General features: G+C 51.7%; 1 protein-coding gene and 1 long non-coding RNA gene across 2 annotated transcripts; both read right to left on the bottom strand.

Annotated features, from left to right (window-relative positions):
* On the bottom strand, positions 1-27931 carry LOC135982780 (guanylate-binding protein 1-like). Its single transcript, XM_065590955.1, has 9 exons — positions 27838-27931; positions 27268-27609; positions 13992-14196; positions 13710-13749; positions 12162-12271; positions 10347-10549; positions 2127-2369; positions 709-989; positions 1-261 (listed from the first exon to the last, which is right to left on the bottom strand). Exons 1-9 carry the CDS (start codon positions 27929-27931, stop codon positions 1-3), a joined length of 1779 nt encoding a protein of 592 aa, XP_065447027.1.
* Positions 2676-10170, bottom strand: LOC135983282 (uncharacterized). The gene is made up of 2 exons (XR_010600861.1): positions 8217-10170; positions 2676-6384 (listed from the first exon to the last, which is right to left on the bottom strand). It is a non-coding gene; the product is annotated as an uncharacterized LOC135983282 (long non-coding RNA).

Genomic DNA, 27931 nt, shown 5'->3' with positions numbered 1-27931 from the left:
TCAGGACCAGCGCCCGAAGAGCTTGCCAACGAAGCCGGGTAGCACAAGGCAGGCCCCCTCACCCAGTATCTGGTGGTATCTCTCCACCATCCACTGCCGGTCGTCCAGGAAGCGCTGGTAGCCCCCGGGCACCAAATAGACCCCCTGGCCGATCCGGTCGTCCAGCTCGTCCCACAGCTCCAGCAGGGCAGCCGTGCAGCGGTCCGAAGATGCCAGTTCGTTCCGGCGGCAGAGCTCCTGCTTCTGCTCCTCCAGGCGGCGCTGCCAGGTTGGGCACAGACAGGGCAGGCGTGAGCCGGGGAGGGGCACAGACAGGGCAGGGTACGAGCCAGGGGGGAGGGTAGGAGCCAGGGTAGGGTATGAGCCAGGACAGGGCCCAAATGAGGCAGGGATGTGTCCCAATCCGCATGCGCCCAGGGCTGGAGATTGCTTGTGACTGCAGCTGGGTGTGTCCCTACCTGTGTGATGCTGGTGCAAGTGCATCTGGGGGGCTTTGCAGCTTGTCACAGCAGCAGTGTGAGAGGGAGCCCAGGCTGGTGGGACGGGGGGGCTCTGTGATATCCCAGTTCCAGGTGGCTCCCCAGGGGGGAACCTATCACACCGGGGCTGGGAGATACCCGGGGAAGGGGATCGGGGAGCCCCAGCCCCACCCATCCCACAGGGGGGCAGCTATCCCATAACCCCTGGGGCCAGCGCGAGGGGCCGTACCATGAGCTCCCCTTGGAAGCGGCGGTCGTCGTCCTTGAAGGCGCGCGCCATGAACGCCCGCAGCGCCTCCCGCTCGCACTGGGCGTGCAGCTCCAGCAGCTCCTGCAGGGTCTCTGTGGGCAGCGCCGCCTGCCGCCCGAGCTGCTCCTCGTAGACAGCCATGGCCTCCTCCACCGCCGCCGAGTTCTCGATCTGCGCCAGGGCCAGCACCGCACTCTCCACACAGGGCACCGCCCCGCTGCGGATGGTGTCCACGTAGGTCACCGCCAGGTTCCCCAGCACTGCCGGAGAGGGGGGCAGGGTCAGCGCCAGGTTCCCCAGCACGGCCGGAGGGGCAGGGTCAGTGCCAGGTTCCCCAGCACTGCCGGAGGGGCAGGGGCAGTGCCAGGGTGCCAAGTGTGGATGGAAGGGGGCAGGGTCAGTGCACAGTGCGGCTGGAGGGGTGCAGGGGCAAGGCCCCCACCCAGCCCCTCCCACACTCTCCAGGACCCCAGCTGCTCCCTGCCCCTCCCTGCAGGACAGACACCGAGCCTGGGACGTGCCCCCCTCCCCACCCGGATCCCCAGTCTACCCATCCCAGTCAGAAATGCACCCCATCCCCCCTCTCTGTGAGCAACTGGTGCCTCATTTCTCATTGGGACGTGCCCGGCTTCACCCCCAGCCATGGGGAGATGCAGAGAAATGGCCCTACCGAATTCATGGTCCATTATGGTCAATTTCATGGCCAGGGGATTTAAAAATTGGTAAATTTCATGTTTTCAGCTGTTTAAAAAGGGGATTGTGGGGGGGCAAAGCTGTTGTCGGGGGGGTCATGGAATTACCACCCTCCCTTCGGTGCTGCCCCCGGAGCTGGATTCTGAAGGGAGGAACCGCAGAGCTTCCTGCAGTTGCAGGAGGTTCCTGGAGGTGGGGGTGGGTCTGATCCCCCCAGCACAGCTGTGCAGGAGATGGAAAAGTCCTGCCCCTCCCCACCCAGCCGGAGCTCGGGGCCCCCTGTGCTGGGGCGCTCCTAGGAACAGGGGGACATTGGATTTCACGGGGAAAGGGCTGATTTCACGTTCCGTGACACATTTTTCATGTGAAATTGGTGGGGCCCTACCAACGCCCTGGGGACCCAGGCATCCCTCCCTGGGATACGTGCCCACGGGGCTCTCTAGGCCTCTCCCCTGGGAATCACTGACCAGATCTGCTGTCGAGCTCCCACCACCCGGCCTGTTCTCCCTGGGGGCTGTTTCCACGGCTTTGCTCCTCTAGGATTTTCTAGCGCCCCCTCTAACCACAAACCCGAGAGCTGGGCGCAGGCACCAGCATTGGCCCCACCAGCGCTGGACACACGGGACCCCCTCCCAGCTCTGTTCATCCTGCCCAGCACCCCCCAAGCCCTGCTGGCCCCCGGCCCCAGGGCTACCGATACTCACTGGCCCCAGTCACCACGTGGCCGCCTGGGATGGTCTTGGGCTTCGACATCTCCCAGATGTGGCGGCAGAACCGGGCCACCTGCTCCCGGAACTCGGGCTCCAGCTCGGCCTCCTGCAGCTCCTCCAGCCGGCGCAAGTTACTCCTGCTGGCCGGCGGGACGAAGACGAAGCATTTCCGGGCACGGAAGAACTGGCGGATGCACTCACGGGGCTGGTTGTAGAGCTGGGTTTTCTCGGTGCTGCCTGGGGAGGAGACGGGAACTAGGCGGCAGCCCTGCGCTGACATGCGGCTGCTTCTGGGGGGCAGCATGGTGGGTGTTGGACAGATTCCCCTGGGGGAAGAGACCCCGATATCCACAGGGGATTGAGGGGAGCCGGGGAACCATCCAAGCTGGAATGTGGCCAGGACACTGAACGCCTCAACTCTCAGGGACCACTAACACCCGCAAGGTGTCAACAGCTTGGGATTGTGTCTCGAGCAAAAGTCGCCCCCTCTGCAAGCCCAGCGCCCCCTAGTGCCGCTGTCGGAGAAAAACAGAGTTCTCACTATTTGTTTAGGTACAGCAAGTCAGATGCTTTATTAACTCTCACAATTGCGCAGAGGGAGAGAGCTAAGCAGGTCTCTCAACAGGTAAACAATTACAGCAAGCATTTATACCTTTTGTTACAGACAATAATGAGCAACAGCTGCATTTTGTTTATACATAGGCCATCTTGATATCTCATTTCCTCACTTGTTTTGACTCTTGCCAACATACAATATTTTCTATACCTTATCTACACAAGGTCTTCTACACCTTATCTATACCAGGTCATAATGACTTCTTACACAGTTCTTTCTCACCCGCCTCACACAATCCTCACTTCTACAAATCTCGCGTTATCAGGGTTACAGTTAGCCTGACTCTTGCTAACGAACTGTCATGTATTGCATCCCCTTCCTGTCAGTTCTTTCTCTGCTTCCACAACCCCCCCTTTTGTACTACTAGTACAACAAACATTTTCAAATCTCTATTTGCATTAAATCTCGGAATTCAGATTCTACATCAGATGCTTCAACCTTAGGGGTTTTGATTGGATGTAATGACAATGCATGATGAGCATGGACATGAAAGGTATTACTATTATTACGTCCTTTACAACAACAATAACATACTCCTGCACAACACAAGCAATAACATTCCCATAGCGATAATATGATGGGGTTGTTGTACAATCTTAGTCATAGAACACAATACATCATACTTAGTACATAAGGTGGATACTCTATAAGCTGTCTGAAAGGCATACTTTTTAACTTGATACATATTTTGAAGCATGTGAATTTGCCTTTGTACTTCAGAGATTTTCTGAACCTCTGGTAACAGTGAAAGCAAATTTTGAAATCGATCAGGTACTAAACTAGTCCAATTAAAGGGTATCTGGAACCTAAGGACTACTTGCAAAATTCTATCTGCAGGCCAGTAAATAATATGATTGCCTGCAGTGGTAATGAGATTAAAATGTATGTCTTGCAATGTGGTGGCTTTAACATACACACAGCTATCATTAGCTTAAAAAATAAGTGTCCTGTCAGGGTAGTTCCTTGTCCCCTACCCTCCCAGCAAACGTAGTCATGAAGAGTAACAACTTCTCCTGGCTTCAGTTTACGGATACACTGAAGCTGTGGGGGTTGTAACGGCCAAAATGTCCATTGACTCCCTAACCCCATCCAAATGTCAGATGTAATCCCAGGAGCACTGACTAAAAATCGATTGGGCATACCAGGAGGTTTAATTTCCCAGATGTCTCGGTGAATTACCCAATCCCACATGCATCCTCCCCATGGACCCGGCAGGATTCGGTATGTGGGAGCCCACACCCCCTGAACCGGTCCATATGCTTGGAAGGAGCACTGAGAACGTCCACACTTCCACCCAGAAAGTTTCCAAGTATGTCTCCATGGCCACAGATCAGATGGTACTCCTGATGTGTCTGTAAGGGCAGTGGGCCAAGCCTGGTGCTCTAGATCATTCCGAATGGCCATTAGCTGGTCCTTCAAGAAATCCTGAATCTCTGAGCATGCTAGATCCCACTGCAATGCCTTCCCAGCCTCAGTGATATTCAATACCATCTCTGTCAGCAACTTCTGGGTCATTGAACTAAGGGCGGAAATAACATGTAACTCATCAACTCCAGCCTGTACCTGGGTTAGTTGTACTCCAGAAACAAGGCCAATGGCTTTCTCTAGTTGCCCCAATTTCTCATCATGTTCTTGGTTCTTAAAAATATTCCAAACTGCTGCTGCATTATTGGCCCCGTCCCACAGGGATCCGGTCAAGTCTCTCTTCTTTCTAGAGGAAATAATCCAAGCCCTCTGTTGTGCTAATCTAATGGCAGCCCCCTGTGAGCAATTATAAATTCTTGGGGTTCACTGGTAGTGATATCATATACTTTTATCTCCACTGATCCATTCAATTGTTCGCTTATATGGGATATCCTGAACCTTAAAAATATATTTAAACAATATTTAAATAAATCACTAAAGTGTGAAGGCCTTAGTCATTGGTTTTATCAAATATATGACATTGTCTGTATTTGGATGTGTTACAGGGGTAATAGTGTAATGGAGGAGATGGCAGGGGCAATGGCAACAAGGTGCCTTTGGTACTTATCATTTAAAATCCAATTAGGGAGGGCAATACATGCTGAAGGACTTATCCAAAACACAGGGCGCAGCCTGTAGAATAAACCCCAAAATCCAATCAATACCACGTTCCCAAGCATGGGTCCCACAAGTTTCTTCCTGCCAGTGTATAATTCTTTGTTTCTTCACCAGGGTCAGTTCTTAATGTCTCTTGTAGTCAGGAATCCCTGGACTTTGTGGTTTCAGTGAAGCAAGTGTTCCTTCTTCTCTTTTCCTGAAACAGTGTGGTTCAGCATCATACAGGGGAGAGGTTACTAGCACATCACCCTGTAATGGTTTTGCTTCTTCTAGAAAAATCCAGAGGCACAGTAGGTCTGTCAGTGGACAAGGGAGAGGTTACTAGCACTTCACCTTGTCTTTTTTTTTTCTTTCTTTCTTTTTCCTGCTGTCCAGAAGACACAGCAGAGCTAGAAGGAGAAATAGGCTTATCATCAGTCGGAGAGTCCTCCTGAGGTGGAGGGGTCTTTTTACAGTGAGAAGCATGGGTCCAGGCAGGTAGTCCTTGGCACTTCACAGCGGTGTTGGTGGTTAACAGGACTTGGAAAGGGCCTTTCCAGTGTGGAGCCAAAGCAGTCTTTCGTTGATGGACTTTACGTAGACTCAGTCTCCTTGTTTCAATGAATGGCAGGGCTGCTGGGGTCTTTGGGTAGCACTTCTTTTATCTGTGAGAAAAGAAACCTAACACATTTCATTAATGCCTGGCAGTGTTTTGCAGATCTCATAGTTGCTTGGGCACATTCAGGCCCCCCTTTTCTTGGCTATCAGCCAAGTCTTAGCTGTGGGCAGTGTCCTTGGATGGTGCCAGCATCTTATCTTTGGACTGAGCTTGCTAGCTATTTTTCCTCAGTTAACTCGTTCTGTTCTTTTTCCTTCTCCCCTTCTTGGCTTCTTTTAACCTACAAAGGAAACTTCCACTCTTCACTCATACACCTTTTCCCAACAATGAACACATACACATTGCCATTATACAGTACATTAGTCTTATTATTCAATGTATGCCATGTACACCCTTCCAGTAAAATAACTTTATTACAGAGCTTTGGAGCAACAAACCAGGACAAGCACACCCACTTTTGAGGAGTCCACTCGGTACAACCTCAGGTGTCCAATAGCTTTCCTCCCTCCCCAGCCCTCTGGCTAGAAATCTGAAGTAGCCAGAAGGATCCCATGGGCAATATGGGGAGTGGGTTAACCTTCCATGTCCTTGCTTCCAAAGACTGTTGGTATGCAAATTTTAACAACAATTTTTTTCAATTAAAAAAAAAATCTGGCCAATGAAGTTTCTTTTTCTTACTTAAGCAACTGTATTAGACTTTAGTATATCACATTTTCCTGATTTATCCAAACACTTTTTGTATTCCAAGTTGAATAAAAACAAGTATCTGCTTTTTGATTTAACCCTTCTATTTAATTTTGAACTAGACTGTCTTATGAAAATATTAAACCCAACAATTCTGGCCACAAGACAAACACCACAAGACAGGACAAAGAACACAAAAATAGTTCCTATTGTACCAGTAAATGCATGGTACATTGAATGCTGTTCAGCTGGCATCCGTTTTCTCTGATGATCTGAAAGACAAAAGAACAGAGGTCTGCCCCTTCTGGGTAGTCAGTCATTGCTTAAAATATTTCCTTTATATACACACGTACTCTTGTTGATTTTAGACAAAACAGAGGAATTACCCCATATTTCCTTGTATTTGTTTCATAGGCAGCCCAGGTTTCAGTGGCTTCTACCTTATTAGTTAGAAAATTGCATTAATACAGATGCTTTCTGGCTTGCTTCCAGATCCAAAGCTATCCACAGCTTAAAAATTCTTATGTAAAAAGGGACACAATTAACTTTCCCAGACTTTTGATTGCCTTTTACTTCTAACTCCTGCTTTCAAACACCCAGTGATCTGAAAGAGACAACACAACCTATATTGGTAGGTTTGCATTTCTTTTACCTCTGCTACAATATACACTGCACATGTTCTGGGGAAAATGCACATCCTCTCCACAATTCAATTTCCACAACACTAGCCACATCAATTTCTACACAAGGTGTAACTGTTTCTTTTGTGCTTACAAAATCTCCATGCACCCCTAGTAAAGTGACAGCTCGACCACACAGAGCCAGGGGCACTGTCCTTCTCTCTCTTTTTATCAGATCTTTTATCTGCTATTTTGTTACCCAAAAACAAATTCAAATCTTTATTCTTTCCTGAACACTGGGTAAAAGCCATTTACTTAACATATAATTCAAAGGGCTATCCTTAGAGGGTTTTACCAGAGACCCACCCATCTGCCTGCTGATACTCTAACAGAGAATTACACAGAGAACAGAGGGAATTATGGCCTAATAGGATCCTATTACAGGAATTTCTACTAATACTGACGCTACAGGGGACGGGACAGAAGGATCCCAATTCAACCTCAGAGCTTCATCGCACGCGATGGCTTCCACTCTGAGGAATTACAAATGAGAGGCTCAGTTCCGTCCACACACCTAACACCTAAATGTATAAGACAGAAATTCATTAACCGGAGTCGCCAGTAACTGTCACCAAAATATCGGGTCCACCTAGCTGAGAGCCAATAACAGCCAGACAGGGATAAGGAAGAGTTGCTTTATTCAGCAGAAGAAAGGAGAGCCTTGCACCTTGGTACAAAGACTCTGTCTTACACACATTTTACCATTTCAATTATTATCCTGGGGATTTGAAATCCCCATGCTTATAATTACTTACTCCTTTCCTTCCACTATGCCCTCAAAGTTTCCAACCTGTTCTCCAATCTCTCTATCTATTGCCTGCCCGCTTGGGCCTGATCCTGCTTTTCTCGCTGAACCGTCCCTTCCATGGGCACCAGCTTTTTCACTACCAATTTAGATAGGAGGGTGGGTTTCTCAACTAGCCCCCACCCTTCCTGGTCTCTTCTCTTAAACATTCTTACTCACAAGGCTACCCGAGTCCTCCCCCGTGAGGCTTGCCACTTGGGCAAAACGCATGGCCCATTGGCGTTTAACTATTCAATTTTCTCTTGTGGCAAACACACTGCTCTTACAGCATATGCAAACACAAATGGTTAAATTCTGACAAGTCCCTGAAGGACCGGTACTTGCTTAGCCAGTGCTTCCTTTTCTGCCTGGAAGTCCTGTCTCAAGGCTTGCAACTTGCCCTGGGCGTAGGTTTGAGTTGCTGCCTGGTTCATGATCTATGCTCTTAATTGCTCAATTCTAATTATCAAGTACACAACTTTTCCCTTTTCTCCAACTTCTCTATTGCCCAGTCCTGCTACGACTGGGGTAGATCCACCTGACACCCTTCCCGGTCAGCCGGGGTGGAGAGAGGAATGCTAAATCCCTCTCCGGTTCTCAGACTTACTGCGGCTGAGAGTAGGCACACTTTCATACTCACACACGTACGTCCAGACTGGCCACGTCTGTGTATAACGTTCAGAGAAGGTGCTGTGCAATCTCCAACTTGCTTCCTCTCTTGGGAGGGCAGTTCTTTTACACCCTGGGGTCTCCTGGGGCGTCTTTTCAGTGATTCCAGTCCAGGCCGGCTGCCTGTGGTTTCTTCAGCGTCCCCAAACCACGCCGGCTCCAGGGTCGCAAAGGCAGACTGTTGGATCTCACTGGACAGTTAAGCATGCAAATGTAATCTCAGCACTGTAACTTGTATTGCCTTTGGTTTGACTCTGTCTATATTTTTTCACAGTCAGCTGGGGCCGAAAGCAGTTTTTCTTTGTACTTAGCCTGGTCTGCATTGATTCTTGACCTTGAGCGCAGATTAACTTTCTCTTTATCTCTGGACCAAGCTGAATTTCAAATTAACCCGTTCCTTTCCTCAATAGACAAATTGCTCCCATTGTGTGTCAGAGGCTTTTTGGTGATTAAAAGCTCCTCTGAGATGTATGATCTTATCTAGATTGAAGGTACCTTCTAGTGGGCATTGTTTAGATGAATTTTCACGTGTGTAATGATTTCAATTCTCTAAATACCTGCAGGTTTTAGTACCATAATGTACGTACATGAAATAAGCTGGGGTACCCTTAGTGGGTGAGAGGGAATCCTTAGACTGTCCCCCACCCATTTTCCAATCACACACACAGGGAGGAGGATGCCCTGTCCGCGCTAGCGGCACATAAACTAAGGATCTCTCCCTACAGGGTATTCACACAGGAGAGACTAACGAGGATGGCCACGACCCTCCTACACCTCCCTTCAGCAAAGAGCGTCGGCTAGTCTCAGAGAGACGGCGCCGCTTACTCTGTTGCATCCAGTGAGATGATCAGACTGTCAGTGGCTCACACGGAGAGGAAAAGGGGAGGGAGGATGGGTTCACACACTCCTAGACCCAGGTAGCCTCCTCGCCGGACGATGCCAGGCCGAGTTAGCCCACCGTGGGTCGGATCTCCTAAAAGATCCTCTAGTTACCGGGCTTGCGTTAGAGTAGTTCTGGTCACGAGCCAAAAGACTTCGCAGAGTACTCTGGGCGTCTTCCGGTAACACTCAATTCACACTGGTGTACACACACACACACACACACACCAAGGCCTTATTCCAGGTACTATTCCCAAGTACCTCCAGGTACTATTCCCAAGTACCTCGATGCATCACTCGAGGCGGTAAAAACCCCTCCTGAGGCGGTAACAACCCCTCAACACAGGTGCAAACCCTATGCACCTCGCATATGCATACAGGGGGCGGCAACAATTCCCCTAAGCTGCTCAGCATCTGACCTTGCTGCACAGTCAATAAGTTCGGATGGCGTGAGCCCAACAGGGACAGACGGCCCCACGGACAGTCCTCCTCCGACACCCCAATAGAGATTTCAAAAGGTCTCCTACCTCTATTGTGGCGCCATGGGGTTCAAAGGGGAACGATCCGTAGCAGCTGCCGGTGCCTCTGCGGGCGTTGCCATCCCGGACGAGCCCCCAAATTGTCGGAGAAAAACAGAGTTCTCACTATTTGTTTAGGTACAGCAAGTCAGATGCTTTATTAACTCTCACAATTGCGCAGAGGGAGAGAGCTAAGCAGGTCTCTCAACAGGTAAACAATTACAGCAAGCATTTATACCTTTTGTTACAGACAATAATGAGCAACAGTTGCATTTTGTTTATACATAGGCCATCTTGATATCTCATTTCCTCACTTGTTTTGACTCTTGCCAACATACAATATTTTCTATACCTTATCTACACAAGGTCTTCTACACCTTATCTATACCAGGTCATAATGACTTCTTACACAGTTCTTTCTCACCCGCCTCACACAATCCTCGCTTCTACAAATCTCGGGTTATCAGGGTTACAGTTAGCCTGACTCTTGCTAACGAACTGTCATGTATTGCATCCCCTTCCTGTCAGTTCTTTCTTTGCTTCCACAACTTTTTTTTTTTTTTTTTTTTTTTTTTTTTTTAGGTATTCTTTCTTTGCTTCCACACCGCCCTGGGGCCAGCCCTGACTGCCAGGGGAGCCCCCACCCCACCCCATACAGCCCAGAGCCCCCTAGCACCACCCTGGGGCCAGCACAGTGCCCCTACCTGTCTTTAGTTTCAGGGCGTTCTCCAGGTACTCGTCCTCGGTGATCTCCCGCCCGTCCAGCTCCAGCCATAGCGTGAAATCCCGCATGGCCCACACGAAGGCCGGGAAGAACCGCACGAACTCGGCCGAATCCGCCCCCTCCTGCCGGCCACCCCCACCCACTGGCTTCACCTTGATGCGCTCTGTCAACTCCGTCACGTAGCTGGGGGCCGGCTAAGGAACCGGAGACACGGCACCCCCTGCAGGGGATCCCGATCCCTCAGGGCCCCCCCAACCCAACTGCAATGGGGGCTCAGAGGGCCTGGGGGAAGGGGAGGATATTCCATCTGTGACGTTATGAGTGTAATATAATATGTCATTGGAAGGTGACAGGGCCAGAAAGAGTTAATTACCTCCCAGACTGACCTGACCCAGGGCTGAACTCATTAGGAAGATCTGTAAATGATTAGAGCTTTGAAATGCAGCCGGCATTGTTAGAGATAGAAGGGGAGATGTTTGCTCAGGGCTTGTGCTGTAAGCAAACATGTCTTGTCTATTCCTATAGCTTTGATACAAAGATCAAAAAAGGAATATTAACATTTAGGAAGACACTTGAGGGAAATAGTATTATTGTCTCTGTGTCTCTTTGAAGGTTGTGGTAACCTGGATCTGAACTGTTTAATGGGTAAATGACCCTGTGCTAATTGCCAGGATGTTTGGAAGGAGAATTAGGCCTATTGTTTTCTCAGGCCGAAAGGCTGCTGGAAATTTATAAGACCCTGGGACATGATCCTACTTCATCTCAGATCTGCTTTGGGTTTCAAGAGGGGGAAATCTTAAGCCACAAGGATTGAGATCCCCAGTCACTGACTGGAGCCACCCTGAATATGGACATTGGACTATAACCTATGGACTATTTCTAAAAGGACTTTTGGCAACGACAAGCTCATCTCTGCTGTGTCTGAACCTCAAGAGTTGAATTCAAGTCTGTCTGTATATTGATCTTTTAACCAACACTCTCTCCCTTTTCTTTTTTAATACATTTTAGTTTAGTTAATAAGAATTGACTATAGGGTGTATTTTGGGTAAGATCTAATATCAGGGGGTAGCCGTGTTAGTCTGTATCTACAAAAACAACAAAGAGTCTGGTGGCACCTTAAAGACTAACAGATTTATTTGGGCATAAGCTTTCATGAGTAAAAACCTCACTTCTTCTTCTTGCATCCGAAGGGGTAAGATCTAAGTTATCATTGGACCTGGTTATGTGGCTGATCCTTCGGGGTTGGAAGAACCTTTTCTTTTATATGATGAGATCAGATTGTCAGGAATCATCATCATATCTGACAGGTGTGTCTGGACGGAGGCCAGACGCTGGGCACTTTAAGGGAACTGCGTTGGTTGGACGTCTGAGTAACCAGTGAGGTTCTATAGAAGCTGTTCTGTGCTGGTTGGTAAATCTAAGTATTGGAATATCCACCAGTGTTTGGGGTTTGTCTGCCCCGTTCTGTTTGCAGTTCACCCTGATTGAGTGACCTCAGCTGGCTCTCACAGGCAGCACCGTCACACCATCACGACACCAAGAAGCAGGGATTGAACCCACAACTTTCAGGGTCCAGAGCAGCTGCCTGCAGCACGGGACCTGAAGGAGTGACTCCGACAGCTGGTGGTAGCAGTGGGTTGTTACCCCCTCATGCGGAGCGGCCACTAGAGGGGGCCATGGTTCACACCCTGTGCTGTGTGTCACAATTTCACAGGGGGTGAAGCGTTTGGATGGAAGCACGGGGCCCTTCCCCGGGGACATGCCCCCCCCAGCCCTGGCCCCCAGGCAAGAATACTGCAGCTGGTCCATGGCCTGCTGGTCGATGGTGCCCCGGCTGTTATAGACCAGGGTGCTGCTGAGTAGCACGGCCAGTGCGAAGATCCACGTGTCGTTCTTCGTGTCGCCCTGGAACAACACCCACCGTCACCGTCCTGAGCACGTCCCAGCTGCAGAGCTCACAGCCCATCGCAGAGCAGGGTGGGATTGCCAGCCCCATGGCACAGATGGGGAAACTGAGGCATGGGGGAGGGCTGGCCAGGGGAACAGCCCCCAGCTCTCCAGAATACCAGGCCAGACCACAATGAATTCCCATTCTCGGACCTGGGAAAGTCACTATTTGGGGTTGGCATATTCCCCTCCCCCACCCCATTAAATCCCCAGCTCCCGGAGGCACAGGAAGGGCAGGAGCTCCCATTGCTCTCCTTTTACTGCAGTAAGTTTCTAACCCACGTGGCTCCATTTAAACTTTGGGAAGGTGACAACCCCCGCCCCCAGCCCCACAAGGTCCAGCTGCAGCAGCCCCCACTGCAGGGCGCGGGGTTTGCAGGTGCTCTTGTGCATTTTTTGGTCCCGACTTTTTTTTGCTCCCTGGTGACTGGCGATGCCGGCTCTTCCCTCCACCAACAGCAGAGCGATGCCGACATATGGCCAAGGCTGCGGGATCCTTCTCAAAGGATCCATCTTATCGGCCGTGTCTGAGCCCCTCTCCAGCGTGAAGGTATTTATTGTCACACTCCCTCTGGCAGGCTGGGTGGGGAAACTGAGTCCAAGGTCACCCAGGGGGTCTGTGGAGCAGGGATTTGAACCCAACTCTCCTGAATGCCAGGCCTGCCCTCCATCGCTACAGCAGGTCAGGAAATTGTCACTGGAGAACATTGAATTGTTGATACCAAAATCACTGGTGAAACAGGGTCAGGTAAGGTTTCCTGACTTGAAAAATTATTTGGAAAAAAGTTTCAGAATGGTGGAAACAGCCCGACAGGCCGTTTGTCTAACTGGAAACTTGCTGTTTTTTAAGGCAAAGTGACGTCTCGTTGCCAAGGTTTCGGTAAATTTGGACCAAGTTAAGAAAGAAAGAAAAAAATGGACAATCAAAATGAAATGTTTGAAAATGATCCAAGTTTTTTGCGTGACCCGGACCCAGGACACATTTCCGATTTTCAGGCCCTGGCACTTTTCCCCCATTTTGACATTTCATGGGAAACATTTTTGATATCTCAACAGTTCTCCCCGGGCAGGACAAGCGTTTCCAGCCACACCCTGGGCCTCCCGTCCCAACCACACCACGGCATCCCCAGCCCTCCCAGCACTAGCACTGCCCCCCTCAGAGGGCGTCAGCCCCACATCAGCAAGCGGCTCCTTCCCCTACATGGGGCTCGCTGAGTCTGTCCCTTAGCAGAGGGAGGTGCTTAAATACCCCATCCCCTTTCCCAGCATGCCTTGCCCTGAACTACAAGTCCCAGCAGCCCCCAGGGAACTACAAGTCCCAGCAGCCCCTGCATGCCGAGGGGATTCCATCCTGCTCTGCAAATTGGCTGATTCTCATATGCTGCCCCCCCCTCACCTTCTCCACGTCGCCCAGCCCCTCGGTGTCCAACAGCACCAGGGTGTGGCCAGCCCGGTGTGGGTGGGGCAGGCACCACATCCAGATGCCCTTGGTGTGCGACTGGATGGTGGAACCCAGCGAGAATCCTGGGGAGAGAGAAGCAGAGCTGGGACAGACACAGAGTAAGGGAACCCAGGAGTCCTGCTCCGCCCCCCAACCACTAGACCCCATTCCCCTCCCAGCGCCAGGGAGAGAACCCAGGAGTCCTAGCGCCCGGGGGCAGGGCTCACGTCTCTCTCACCTGTTCTCTTGCCGGCCAGTTTGTTCATGAGGTAGGACTTGCCGGTGCGGTACAGCCCGGCGATGGCTACCACCACCACGGGCTGGTGGATCTCCGCCAGCACCCGCAGTGCCTCTTGCTGCACCTGCAGCTCCCCCGCCGGGCTGTTCTCGATCAGGCAGATGGGGGCCGGCATGAGGATCTCCATCGTGCTGGGTGGGTGGCCTGTGGGACACAGAGCAGGGAGGGTCAGCGTGGGGGTGTGTGTGTGAGGCATGGGGGGGCAGTGAGACACAGAGCCAGGCCCCCCAAACTGCAGGAGACTCTTCCACCGAACCCGGGTGCAGCATACGGACCCCAGCATCGCCCGCTGCAGCTCACCCCGGGGCAGACAAGCCCTGGCGCTCCTGGGCATCGCTGCAGACCCCCAGCTGGTGCCCCTTTGATCACACCTGGCGGGGCTGCTGCTGGACAGGCAGGACGGTCCAGTGGTTAGAGGACCAGCCTGGGGCGTGTCTGGGGAAAGCGGTGGCTCAGAGTGAAACGCTGACAATACCGCCCCACTTTGTGCCATTAGCAAATTGTATTAGCACATTCCCACGTTCTGTGCCAAGGTCAGTAATGAAAACGTTAAATAAAGTTGGTCCCAAAACAGATCCCTGAGGAGCTCCGCTAGTGACCTCCCTCCAGCCTGACAGATCACCTTCCAGTGTGACCCATCGTAGTCTCCCCTTCAACCAGTCCCTTACCGACCTTTCAGTTCTCCTATTAATCCCCCTCTTCTCCAATGTAACTAATAGTCTCTTGCCTGGAACTGTGTCAAATGCCCGTCTGACACCAGGGAGGTTGGATCAATGGCATTTCCTTTGTTTGAGACACCAACTCTCTTCTCAGCGAGAGACACCAGTGACTCCGTTACACCTCGAATCCAGCCATCGAAACCATCGGCCAAACACCTACAATCACTTTCTACCATTTCCGCGACTCACCCCCCATTTGTTGCGAGTGCACAGCCAATCCCGTGATTTTGGGGCCTGACTCGTCTTTTGAAGGCTTGGTGTTGGCCCTGCTGTGCCCTGTCCAGGGACCAGACTTTTCAGCAGTAACTAGTGATTTGGGGCCCTTGAGTTTTCAGCACCTTTCTAAGGGGTCTTGGGTTTTAGAGCACCCGCCCCTCTGAAAATCAGGCCTCGAAAGCGCCTCACATTGGGCGCTTAAAAACTGCAGCTCCCAAGTCCCTATTGTGAATCTTGGCCAGTGTCTCTTCAGGGAAATGCCCCATTCCCATCAATCTGTAGGGGACTGTTGTCCCAGAAGAAAGGGGAGGGGTCAATGGGAAATCCGGACCCTGAGACTGACAGTCCCCAGGAACAATGGGGAGAGGCCAATGCTCCAGATCAGCCTGATTGACAGGGCGGGCAGCTAATCAGGGAGTCAGGAGGCCAGGGGGGTCCCGCCCTCCCTGTGAGCTGGAATTGCCTGGGTCAGACAGAGTGGGGCAGAGCTAAGGAGAGAGCAGGGGCCGAGCTGAGCTGGGGAGCAGAGCTGCAGCCCCAAAGCCAGAAGGGCCAGAGAAGCAACCCAGGTCGCTGGAGGCCGAGCCGCAGCAGCAGCCGTGCTGAGGAAGGGTCAGGGTGGAGCTGGAGCTGGGGCTGGAGCTGGGGCTGGAGCCATCTGGAGCTGGGTGCGGTGAGCAGCTGGGGGGAGGAGGGGGACCCTGGGCATCAGGCCCAGCGCAGGGAGATGCCCCCAGCTAAGATGCTCTGCAGGCCAGACTTGGAGGGGGGATCGTAACCCCGACGGGGCGGGGGCGACGCTGGGAAGAAGGGTCCTGCCACCGAGAGCCTGAGAGCGTGTGGCCACCGCCAGAGCAAGTGTCCGACCCGCAGCGTCTCTGCAGCACAGCCAGGGCCTGGGCAGGGGCCTGGGAAGTGGGAGGAACAGACTGAACTGCCCCGACGTTCCAGAGAGGCTGGTTGTGACGTCCCAGTGCCACAGAGCAGGTGACGGGATTTCCTTTCACCTTTCACAGTTTTTCCTTATTTTTTTAAATTGCTGTTTAATAATTGTATTTGCTTTGAACTGTATGTAATAATCAGTGGATCAGGGAAGTGCCTAGGGTTACCATGCGTCCGGTTTTTCCCGGACATGTCCTGCTTTTTGGCAATCAAACCCCCGTCCGGGGGGAATTGCCGAAAAGCCAAACATGTCCGGGAAAATGCCGGCCGGGCACTTCCAATCCCGCGGCTGCTCTGCTCTGCTCCTCCCCTCTCAGACTTTAAGAGCCGAGCTGCCCGAGCCAGCGCTACCGGCTTCGGGCAGCCCCCCCCTGCCTCCGGACCCCGAGCCACGGGCCAGGCACTTCCCTTCCCGGCTCCAGCTGCTCTGCTCCGGCGGCTTGGGGTCCGGAGGCAGGGGGGGCTGCCCAAAGCCAGTAGCACTTGGGCAGCTCGGCTCTGTTTAAGAGCCGGGCTGCCCAAGCGCTATGGGCTTCGGGCAGCCCCCATGCCTCCAGACCCTGCGCCGCTGGAGCCCGGGAGGGGAAGTGCCCGGCCGGGGGCGCAGGGTCCGGAGGCAAGGGGGCTGCCCGAAGCCCAAGCGCTACCGGCTTCATGGTTTGCCGGGCAGCCTCCAGACCCTGCGCCCCCGGCTGGGCGCTTCCCCTCCGGGCTCCAGCTGCGCTGGGGAAGCGCCAGCTGGGGGCGCAGGGTCTGGGGGCTGCCCGGCAAACCCTGAAGCCGGTAGCACTGGGGCAGCCCTTTCCCCCGGCTGGGAGTGGGAGGGAGGAGGGGGCGGAGTTAGGGCGGGGAAGGGGCGGAGTTGGGGCGGGGTTAGGGTGGGGAAATGGGCGGGGCCACGGCCCGTGGAGGGTCCTCTTTTTTTATTTATTAGATATGGTAAGCCTAGAAGTGCCCAGTGCAGAAAGAGCCCCCCGGAGTGGAAACACCCTAGCCCCAGCCCTAAGTGACCACAGCAGGGTTGGGGGTTGAGCCCCCCAGGAATCCTGGGCCCAGCCTTGTTGGGGTTACAAGGACTCTGCCAGACAGGAGGTGGAAGGGGAGCCCTCGAGGTCAGGCAGGCCTCTGGGTAAAGGGAGTGGGAGCGAGGACTCGGATCCTGTCACTAGCCCACTTCACCGGGATCGTGTATGAACCAGGAAAGTTCCCCACAATAGCGGGACCATTCCCCCGCTTACATAGGCTCAGCACCACCAACACCCCCGAACAGAGCACACCACAGCCTTCAAGCACACAGCAAACAAGCTGTCAGACAAACACCGCAAAAAGCGCATGGTCTCAATGCCTCCTCTTGGAGAAATCCCTCGATAATGCTCCTGCTACCTCTTCCAGGTCTTTGTTCTCTCCTCTAAATACAGAGGGCAGCCCCCAGGATCACAGCTATTCCCACAGCTCCTGCGACACAGACCCCAAACGTGGCTGCAATCAGAGCTCTCAGCCTCTGAAGCTGCAATAGGAGAAATGAATGGGATTTTTTTCAGAATTCAGATTGCAAATGGAAGGTAGATGGAATCATTGGCCATGGTGGGAGGCTCTGGAAGAAACCTGCTTGAAATAATTTCCCCACCACTGGCGAGTTCCCACCAGACTCCCTGTCTGCAGGGTGGCTGTATCCTTTTCAGATGACGGGGCTGTATTTTAGACTTTGGAAGAGGCTGGCAGGTGGGTGGAACCTGAGGAGATAAAATGGCAGCTGAGACTAAAATAAGCAGATATGGCAAAGATCTGTTAGGTCCGATCTCTTCCCAACCTCCCTATTCCCAACCAGGATCGTTCATAGAATCATAGAATCTCAGGGTTGGAAGGGACCTCAGGAGGTATCTAGTCCAACACCCTGCTCAAAGCAGGACCAACCCCAACTAAATCATCCCAGCTAGGGCTTTGTCAAGCCTGACCTTAAAAACCTCTAAGGAAGGAGATTCCACCACCTCCCTAGGTAACCCATTCCAGTGCTTCACCACCCTCCTAGTGAAAAAGTTGTTCCTAATATCCAACCTAAACCTCCCCCACTGCAACTTGAGACCATTACTCCTTGTTCTGTCATCTGGTACCACTGAGAACAGTCTAGATCCATCCTCTTTGGAACCACCTTTCAGGTAGTTGAAGGCTGCTATCAAATCCCCCCTCATTCTTCTCTTCTGGAGACTAAACAATCCCAGTTCCCTCAGCCTCTCCTCATAAGTCATGTGCTCCAGCCCCCTAATCATTTTTGTTGCCCTCCGCTGGACTCTTTCCAATTTTTCCACATCCTTCTTGTAGTGTGGGGCCCAAAACTGGACACAGTACTCCAGATGAGGCCTCACCAATGTCGAATAGAGGGGAATGATCACGTCCCTCGATCTGCTGGCAATGCCCCTACTCATACAGCCCAAAATGCCGTTAGCCTTCTTGGCAACAAGAGCACACTGCTGACTCATATCCAGCTTCTCGTCCACTGTGACCCCTAGGTCCTTTTCTTCAGAACTGCTACCCAGCCATTCGGTCCCTAGTCTGTAGCAGTGCATGGGATTCTTCCGTCCTAAGTGCAGGACTCTGCACTTGTCCTTGTTGAACCTCATCAGGTTTCTTTTGGCCCAATCCTCTAATTTGTCTAGGTCCCTCTGTATCCTACCCCTACCATCCAGCGTATCTACCACTCCTCCAGCTTAGTGTCATCCATGAACTTGCTGAGGGTGCAATCCATGCCATCCTCCAGATCATTAATAAAGATCCCTCCAGTTCCTTCTGTAGACTTGCCCCGGCCCATCGCATGGAACTTGCCTCTTCTTAGCTCAGCCCCCCTCCACTGTCCTTCTGTCTGTCTATCACAGGCCTCCTCTCTGCTCCCTCTCCACTGTGGGGACAGCAGCCTCCTCTCTGCTGCCCAGACTTGTTATATGTGTCAGTTCCCTCCGAATGTTGATGGGAACTACGCAGGCCGACCAGCCGGCCCACCCGTCTCCCCGGCTGGCTGGCTTCGCAGCTGGCCAGCAAACGGGCCTGCCCAGGGGAGGAGCGCTACTTGGGTTTCTTTTCTATTTTATTGTTTGATATTTGCATTACAGCAGCGCTGAGAATCCCAGATCAGGCTCAGGGCCCGGCTCTGTGGGACACATAGTCCAGGCCCTCAAGCGTTGTAACTTACATTGGCCTGCGGTGACACACCCCAGGAGCACTGGAAACCAAAGCAGCTGCATCGTCTCTGAAGGAGGGGAGCACGGGCGGGAGCTAAAACGATATTCATAACATAGAGAGTGTGTTCCTAGGAATGTTAGCGCTCAAGGTAACAAGGACCAGTACACTCGTCCTCCAGTCAATGACACAGACTCAACTCCCTGCCCATCACAACAGCTACCTGCGGAAGGACAGGGCCTTCTCGCCCTCAGCTAGTCCTCGGCCCACTGCTCAGCTTGAGAACTGGTAAAAGGGGACGTGGAAAACCCTCACACCTGGTTTCTAGGCATAAAACATCTGAAAGTATCCTGCTCGGGGCGGGTGTGAAACACTGTTTGCTCACCAGTCCTGTCAATACACCTAGGGACACATTCTTCCGGAGACTTAGAATCTCTCGCTTACTCACCTGCACTGAAGCCCGGCCTACACTGAAACATGTAGCAGCTAAACTCAGTTCTAATGGACAGGAATCCGGGCAGGAACCGCAGTTACTGGTCCCTGTTTTATCACCATTCAGTCCCATGTACAAACTGCTAGAATCAGAGTTGGCTGCAGCAGGGTGCTTGACAAATTTGATAGAAATGACTGTTGCTTGAGATTTAAGTGAATGAAGTTTCTAACCTACCAGTAATCGCAACAAAGCTGATGAGAAACCAGAACTGTGCATTTTATTTTAAATGCTGGACACATTTTGATTTGTTTTTTTCACCAGACATTTTCCTGTCTCTGTATTTTGCAGTGATGCAGAAAGCCGAAAAGTGTGCAAGAAGCTGCAAATAGATCCTAATTCGAAGGCGAAAGGGGTGGAATTATTGCATTGTAAGTGAGTATGGGGCTGGGATGAGATTTCCTGTTACTAATTGTTCAAGCGAGGAAAGAGGGCATGTGCTCTCACAGCACACCCGTGATTTTACACATGCCTCAGGGGCCACCTGAAACCTTTGTAAAATGGGGAGGAGGGAGGATTGGATCCCCCCTCCCCATCCCCTTGCCATTAAACAACTTTTTATAGAAGATGGATACAAGTGACTGGATCTGCCCAGGTTTATCTGAGTTGCAGCTGGTGATTTCAGTGACAAGAATATGAGCTTCCTGCTTTGTACTCATAGAGACATAGAGTTTAAGGCCAGAAGGGGCAACCAGATCATCTAGTCTGACCCCCTGTAGATCACAGGCCACCACCAACCCCACCCAGCACCTGCACACGACACCCAACAGCCGAAATTAGACTAAAGTATTACATCCTACAAGAGACTAGGCTATGATGTGCCACAGGCAGAGAATAGGTGTGTGACAATGCAGGAACATTGCCTGAGTCTGCAGAGAGCCTGAACCAATTGCTCTGAGAAGGGTGAGCTGCCCTGAGCATGAGGAACACAGCAGAGCACCTGGGCCATTGACTCAGAACTGTGACTGCTCCTGCTCCCTTTTAGTCTCACAGGAGCATCAGCTCTACCACCCGATGAAACTGGCTTTCAGGAGCGGATCATGTTAGTGGCTGGAGAGGGAAAGAGTGGGCTTGAACACAATGCTCATGGGGCTTAGGGATTCAGAGCTGCTCCAGAGAAGGACATGCAGAGACAAGAACAGATGCTCTCTGAGACCAGGAAGAAGGAGAGAAACTGGAGAAGGAAGAGCAACACCGGGTCGGAATGACAGCGGCTTAAAGAGGAGCAGATTTTCTCACTGAATGACAGTGCTGTGATTATAGAGTACAGAACAAATAAGGAACAAAGCCTAGTTTACTCCGTAAAGGCCCTGTTCTTCCCTTACTGTCTGTGCAGCTCCCACTCCTCAGTGGGAGATCCACTGTGGATGGAGTAGGAAGTCCTGAATTGAGGTCCTAGCCCATGAACTAGAAACGACCATGGATTCCAGCCCTCTCTCCCATATGCTTTCCACACCTTTGTTGTGCACTCAGCGACTTGTTCTGGACTCACTGATGCCATCAACCAGAAGCCCAACCAGTTACCAAACTCCCTGCTAAAGGGCAAAGTACAAGTGCTAATTATGCTTGTTTATCTTCAGGGAGAGCCATTTAATGACAGACATATCCTGTGTACTTTAACCTATGGATGGAAAGATACGATAATTCTTGTAAAACTCACCAGTCAAGGAGGCGAGTGGATGCTGCCGGGGTCTGCACTAGATCCAAATATATTTGATGCTTTCGTCCCAGTCCTACAGGAAGGCAAGGCACAATTAAGGGAGCAGTGTGGTAAAAGCTAGGGTTCTAGGAACCCTGTGGTTTGTTCGCACACATGTGCCCAGGCCCACAGGAACATGCCTTGCCGTGGTCTGGGGAAAATCCATTTACATTTGGCTGAGTTACAGAGGTTTAAAAAATTTAAAAATCCCAGAATCTGCACATGCAGAGTAATATTTTTTTACTAACAATGCTACTAATGATCTTCCAGCTTTTCATTTGTTCTGCACAGGCAGTGTAACAAAGTGTCCTGATTGTTTCACATTTGCTACCTGGTCACCCTAACACACACACACACACACACACACACACACACTTACTTTAAGGCCCTCATCTTTACAGTTTTGTTCACTAACCTATGGCATCATGGGTTTTAATGTAGACCCATCTGATAGTGGAGCTAAATTCTGCAGCAGTGTTAATTATGTTAATTTATTCTGGCGCCATGCCCTTCATTATTTTATGAAATGGCTGTAAAAGAAACCAAACCACAAAGTGTCGGCACATGTTAGATACAGTTAGACAGGAAGACACTTCATTAAAGCCCCAGCATATGCCAGACTGTGTAAAACAAAACTGTCTAAGTTTGGAGCCGTAGACAGAGCACCTGGGAAAAGAGGAGAATTCCCTCTTCCCTTTGAACATTCTGCTTCCTAGACCACAAACCTGACATCAAAATACAAATAAAAAACCAACGAGGAGACCAGTGGCACCTTTAAGACTAACAGATTTATTTGGGCATCTGCTTTTGTGGGTAAAAAACCACTTCTTCAGATGCAGGTGCACGAAAGCGGATGCCCAAATAAATCTGTTAGTCTTAAAGGTGCCACCGGACTCCTCGTTGTTTTTGTGGATACAGACTAACACAGTTACCCCCAATACAAATAAAAGACTCACCTATGGGGAGAAGGTCCCTCAGACCTGCAGGTCTTGTACTAAACAGTGGACAAATTATAAGGTTTAGTTCCTGGTACAAGGATGACCAGGAGTCAGTTACTCATTGCTAGATGTAAAAGTGAAAGGAATTTGGGGTAATCTTTGGAATGTGATCACATTGGTGCAGGGATTGCATGCTACACTCAAATGTACATCTACACCCTCTGCTTCCAGACATGTAGTGTCACTGACACTGGGGCCGGCACTAGCTAGAGACACTGCCGGTTGGTTCCTCCAAGTCTAGGTTGGACATTAGGGAAAAGTTCCTAACTGTCAGGGTGGTTAAACACTGGAATAAATTGCCTAGGGAGGTTGTGGAATCTCCGTCTCTGGAGATATTTAAGAGTAGGTTAGATAAATGTCTATCAGGGATGGTCTAGACAGTATTTGGTCCTGCCATGCGGGCAGGGGACTGGACTCGATGACCTCTCAAGGTCCCTTCCAGTCCTAGAATCCATGAATCTATGAAAAAAACCTCTAGAGCCCTTTTTAAATATTGGCGTTACATTAGCTATCTTCCAGTCATTGGGTACAGAAGCTGATTTAAAGGACAGGTTACAAACCCTAGTTAATAGTTCCGCAATTTCACATTTGAGTTCTTTCAGAACTCTTGGGTGAATCCCATCTGGTCCCGGTGACTTGTTAATGTTACGTTTATCAATTAATTCCAAAACCTTCTCTAGTGACACTTCAATCTGTGACTGTTCCTCAGATTTGTCACCTACAAAAGCCGGCTCAGGTTTGGGAATCTCCCTAACATCCTCAGCCGTGAAGACTGAAGCAAAGAATCCATTTAGTTTCTCTGCAATGACTTTATCGTCTTTAAGCGCTCCTTTTGTATCTCCATCATCAAGGGGCCCCACTGGTTGTTTAGCAGGCTTCCTGCTTCTGATGTACTTCAAAAACATTTTGTTATTACCTTTGGAGTTTTTGGCTAGCCATTCTTCAAACTCCTCTTTGGCTTTTCTTATTACATTTTTACACTTAATTTGGCAGCGTTTATGCTCCTTTCTATTTGCCTCACTAGGATTTGACTTCCACTTTTTAAAGGAAGTCTTTCTATCTCTTACTGCTTCTTTTACATGGTTGTTAAGCCAAGTCACGGTGGCTCTTTTTTAGTTCTTTTACTGTGTTTTTTAATTTGGGTATACATTGAAGTTGGGCCTCTATTATGGTGTCTTTAAAAAGCGCCCACGCAGCTCGCAGGGATTTCACTTTAGTCACTGTACCTTTTAATTTCTGTTTAACTAACCCCCTCATTTTTGCATAGTTCCCCCTTTTGAAATTAAATGCCACAGTGTTGGGCTGTTGAGATGTTGTTTCCACCACAGGGATGTTGAATGCTATTGTATTATGGTCACTATTTCCAAGCGGTCCTATTACAGTTACCTCTTGGATCAGCTCCTGCGCTCCACTCAGGACTAAATCGAGAGTTGCCTCTCCCCTTGTGGGTTCCCGTACCAGCTGCTCCATGAAACAGTCATTTAAAGTATCGATAAATTTTGTCTCTGCATTTCGTCCTGAGGTGACATGTTCCCAGTCAATATGGGGATAATAGAAATCCCCCCACTATTATTAAGTTCTTAATTTTAATAGCCTCTCTAATTTCCCTTAGCATTTCATAGTCACTATCACTGTCCTGCCACTCCCTGGCCCCGCACGACCTGTTCTGTCTTTCCGATATATTTTGTACCCGGAATGATTGTGTCCCATAGATTGTCCTCAGTCCACCAGGTTTCTATGATGCCTATTATATCAATATCCTCCTTTAACATGAGGCACTCTAGTTCACCCATCTTATTATTTAGACTTCTAGCATTTGTGTACAAGCACTTTAAAAACTTGTCACTGTTTATTTGATGCCCTTTTCATCTGAAAGGAGGGTCCCCACTATGGGAAGGTTTCCCTCTGCTCCCGTTGACTGCTCTGCTTCCCTGGGCCTTTCATCCTCCTCAACAGCGCAGGGGCTGTCTGACCGGAGGTGGGACAATTCTACAGTGTCCCGGAAAGCCTCATCAACATACCTCTCTGCCTCCCTTAGCTCCTCCAGTTCCGCTACCCTGGCCTCCAAAGTCCGTACGTGGTCTCTGAGGGCCAGGAGCTCCTTGCACCAAATGCACACATATGCCACCCGCCCACAGGGCAGGTAATCATACATACTGCATTCAGTGCAATAAACTGGATAGCCCCCACTCTGCAGCTGGGCTTCTGCCTGCATTGTCTCCTGCAGCTACCTAGGTTACTGACAGGGGTTTTTGTTTAAATCAAGAAGATTTGAATATAGTTTAGTTTAAAGGTTTTAAAGAATGGCAAGTGAACCTCACCCCCTTCCCACTCCCCTTCCAAACTCCCTCTCGAAGCTCCCTGTTAGCAGCCCCTGGTCACTGTCTCACTGCTTTATAAAGCCCTGGCCTTCTTGATAGCCCCGCCCCCTGACTAAGGCTCAGCCAATGAACAGAGGCTTCTAGATTTAAAACCTTGTTTGTAAGCTCACAGCTTCCAACTGCCAGCCACACCACACGTCCTTCAACCAACCAACCAACCAACCAACCAAACAGACGGACAAACACAAGCTCAGCACACAGCAAGTAACCCCCAAACACAAACACACACTACAGACAGTCACTTACCTCAAGGGTCCCATATTTGCTCCTCCTTCACCTGGAGAACTCCCTTGCGAAACTCCCTGTTAGCAGCCCCTGGTCGCAAAAGCTCCCCAGAGGAAGCACCGTTCTCTGCTCTTCTGTTAGTTGTTCAGTCCATCTTTCACCTACGCACAACGGTATGTGTCTGATCTGACTCCACCCACATGCATCTGCCTCAGATAGTCCTTGTCGTCTGCTGCTCTGGGGCTTGGTGGTTTCTGTGTCTCACTAGGGATGTGACATGGAGTGTGGGGGGACACAGGGCCCTGCACCCCCGGCTTCCTGCGATCCACCATGACTCTCAGCCAGCCAGTAAAGCAGAAGGTTTATTTAGACGACAGGAACACAGTCCAAGACAGGTCTTGCAGGTACAGACAACAGGACCCCCTCAGTTAGGTCCATCTTGGGGTCCCAGGGCCCCACAGCCCCTTTGGGAGATCAGAGCCCCGTCTGCCTCCCAGCCATCTCACCAGCCAGCTCTGAATTCTCTCTCCAGCCTTCGTTCAGTTTCCCGGGCAAAGGTGTCACCTGGCTTCTAACCCCTTCCTGGGTTCTCATGTTACATGCTCAGGTATTCTCCCTCGGTCAGTCTCCCATCCCCCAATGCAGACTATCCTAGCCACACTCCCCTGTCAGCATTCAAAGCCCACAGTAAGAACAGTCCCAGTTCGTCACATCTTTTCCCCCTTCGAGACCGAACTGAGCGGGGTCACTTTAGCCAGTGACCCGGGGAAGTTCAAACCTACCCCCGTTCCCATGGATGCCCCCGCATCCCTCCCACTCCTGGGTGAGAATTACACCAGGCCCCTCCAGTTTCACGCCCCACCTTAGGTCAGGTGTGCTCGATGGCACTCGTAGTTCGCATGCGGGAAGGTTTATGCGGCCCGTGCCCTTTTCCCACCCCAGTACCCCTGGGGTTCCAACTGGGCTGGGGTCTTCTCCCAGCGCTCCAGTCTGGAGTTCGGTGATTCGGGCTCTCTTGGTTCAGAGCCCCCCTTTTTACCCTGGCCGCCCCCTGGAAAGGCTCCGCTATGCTGGGCAAGGGTCCTAAAGCCATTTTCCCCTTGTCCCGGGCCTTCCTCCCCCTCTGACAGGGGTCACAGGATCCGCAGTACTGTCGGACAGTAACAAAGACCCCAGGCCATTAAAAGCTCCGTAGCAGCCTCTGCTGGGTACGCCAGGTTCCCTGGTGCCCTGAGAGGGGAATGTCATGGGCCCGGCACAGCAGCTAGCGGCGATACTTCTGGTGTACCACCAGCTGCCTCCTGATCCCCCCTGACTCCATTTTCCCTGGGGGAGCCCATTCTCGGTACAGGAACCCCTTCTCCCACAGGAACCTTTTCCGGCCACCTCTCCCCATGGTCTGTACCGCATTGAGGTCGGCCAGGTCCCTTATCTTCCGCAAGGAGGGATCTTTCTGCAACTCGGCCTGGAACTCAGCAGCTGGGACAGGGATGGCCACCTGCTCTTTCTCGCCCGCTGGGTCTGAAGCCGCCGCCTCCCTGAGCCGTGTCCCTGGGCATTCCCTCCCCACCAGGTTAGGGTCCTGCGCCTCAGGCAAGGCACCCTCCCCAAGGCCAGGGCGCAGTGCCCCTCGCCGGCTCTGACTACAGATCACAACCAGGGCACCCTGGGGGTGGCTTGGCCAGTCCTCCAGGTCCCCCCCATCAACACCTCAGTGGGCAAATACGGGTGTATCCCCACGTCCTTGGGGCCCTCCTTGGCCCCCCACTTCAGGTGTACCCTCGCCACAGGCACCTTGAATGGGGTCCCACCCACACCCGTCAGGGTCAGGTAAGTGTCGGGCACCACCCGATCTGGGGCCACCACCTCGGGCTGGGCCAGCGTCACCTCTGCGCCTGTATCCCAGTATCGATTGACCTTCCTCCCATCCACCTCCAGGGGAACAAGGTACTCTCTCCAGAGGGACAGCCCCGCGCCCACCGTATAAACCAAAAACCCTGAGTCTGGAGCATCCAGCCCCCTAGAGGAGCTGGCCTGGAGCTCTCCTCTCTCCTTAGCAGGTGGTACTCTGCCAGCCCCCCTTCCCTGGGAACGCTGCCCCTCGCCCGGCTGGGTCTCCAACCCTCTGTGGGTTGGGTCCGTTCAGTCTGTCCCTGAGCCTGGGGCACTGGGCCTGTATGTGGCCTCTTTGGCCACAGTGATAGCAGCCCATGTCCCATGGGTCCCCTCGAACTGGTCATACGGACCTGACGCTGGATGTTCCCCTTTGGTCGGCGTTCTCCATATTTCCCCGCTGGGAGGTCCCATGATGACTCTCTCTGCGTTGTGACGGGCCTGTTCCTTTGGGACTCCTCCCTGTTATCCCCTGCCCGACTGTTCACAAACTCGTCGGCCAGCTGGCCTGCGTGCTGCGGGTTCTCTGGCTTTTGGTCCATCAACCATCGCCTCAGGTTGGATGGGCACTGCTCATACACGTGCTCCAGTACGACTAGGTCAAGCAGGTCTTCTTTAGTTTGGGCCCCAGCTGTCCACTTGTGGGCATACCCCTGCGCCCGGTTGGCTAGTTGTAGGTATGTGACCTCACGGGTTTTACGCTGACTCCGGAACCTTTTCCGGTTTATCTCAGGGGTCAGCCCAAACTCGCAGAGCAGGGCTTTTTTGAACAGTTCGTAGTCCCCTGTCTCCGCCCCTTTCAGTCGGCTGTACACCTCCCTGGCTGTGGGGTCCAGTGAGGGGATGAGAAACTGGAGCCTGTCTGCAGGGTTAACCTGGAGCAGCTCGCAGGTATTCTCAAAGGCCGTCAGGAAGGTATCCATGTCCTCCCCCTCCTTACGCTGGGCCAGGAAGCACTTATCAAAGCTCTTTGCAGTCTTGGGTCCCCCCTCACTCACCGCAGCCGGGGCCCCACTGCTCCTCAGCCTGGCCAGTTCCAGCTCATGCTGACGTTGTTTCTCCTTCTCTTCCCGCTCCTGCTTCAGTTCTTGCTGCCTTAACTCGAGCTCTTTCAGTCTCATCTCCCTGTCACATTCCAGTCGCAT

This window comes from Chrysemys picta, chromosome 4, assembly GCF_011386835.1.
Source record: "Chrysemys picta bellii isolate R12L10 chromosome 4, ASM1138683v2, whole genome shotgun sequence".
Taxonomy (NCBI): Eukaryota; Metazoa; Chordata; order Testudines; family Emydidae; genus Chrysemys; species Chrysemys picta.
This window is presented reverse-complemented; position numbering and strand designations above follow the sequence as displayed.

Bases quoted from the DNA above. Each gene is read 5' to 3' on its own strand.
- LOC135982780 (XM_065590955.1), bottom strand. From the start codon at position 27,931: ATGCGACTGGAATGTGACAGGGAGATGAGACTGAAAGAGCTCGAGTTA. The intron at 12,272-13,709 runs GTGAGGGGGGGG...GTGTTGTTCCAG, and splicing joins GGCTGGGCGACGTGGAGAAG to GGCGACACGAAGAACGACAC. The intron at 990-2,126 runs GTGAGTATCGGT...CCTCTCCGGCAG, and splicing joins CCACGTGGTGACTGGGGCCA to TGCTGGGGAACCTGGCGGTG.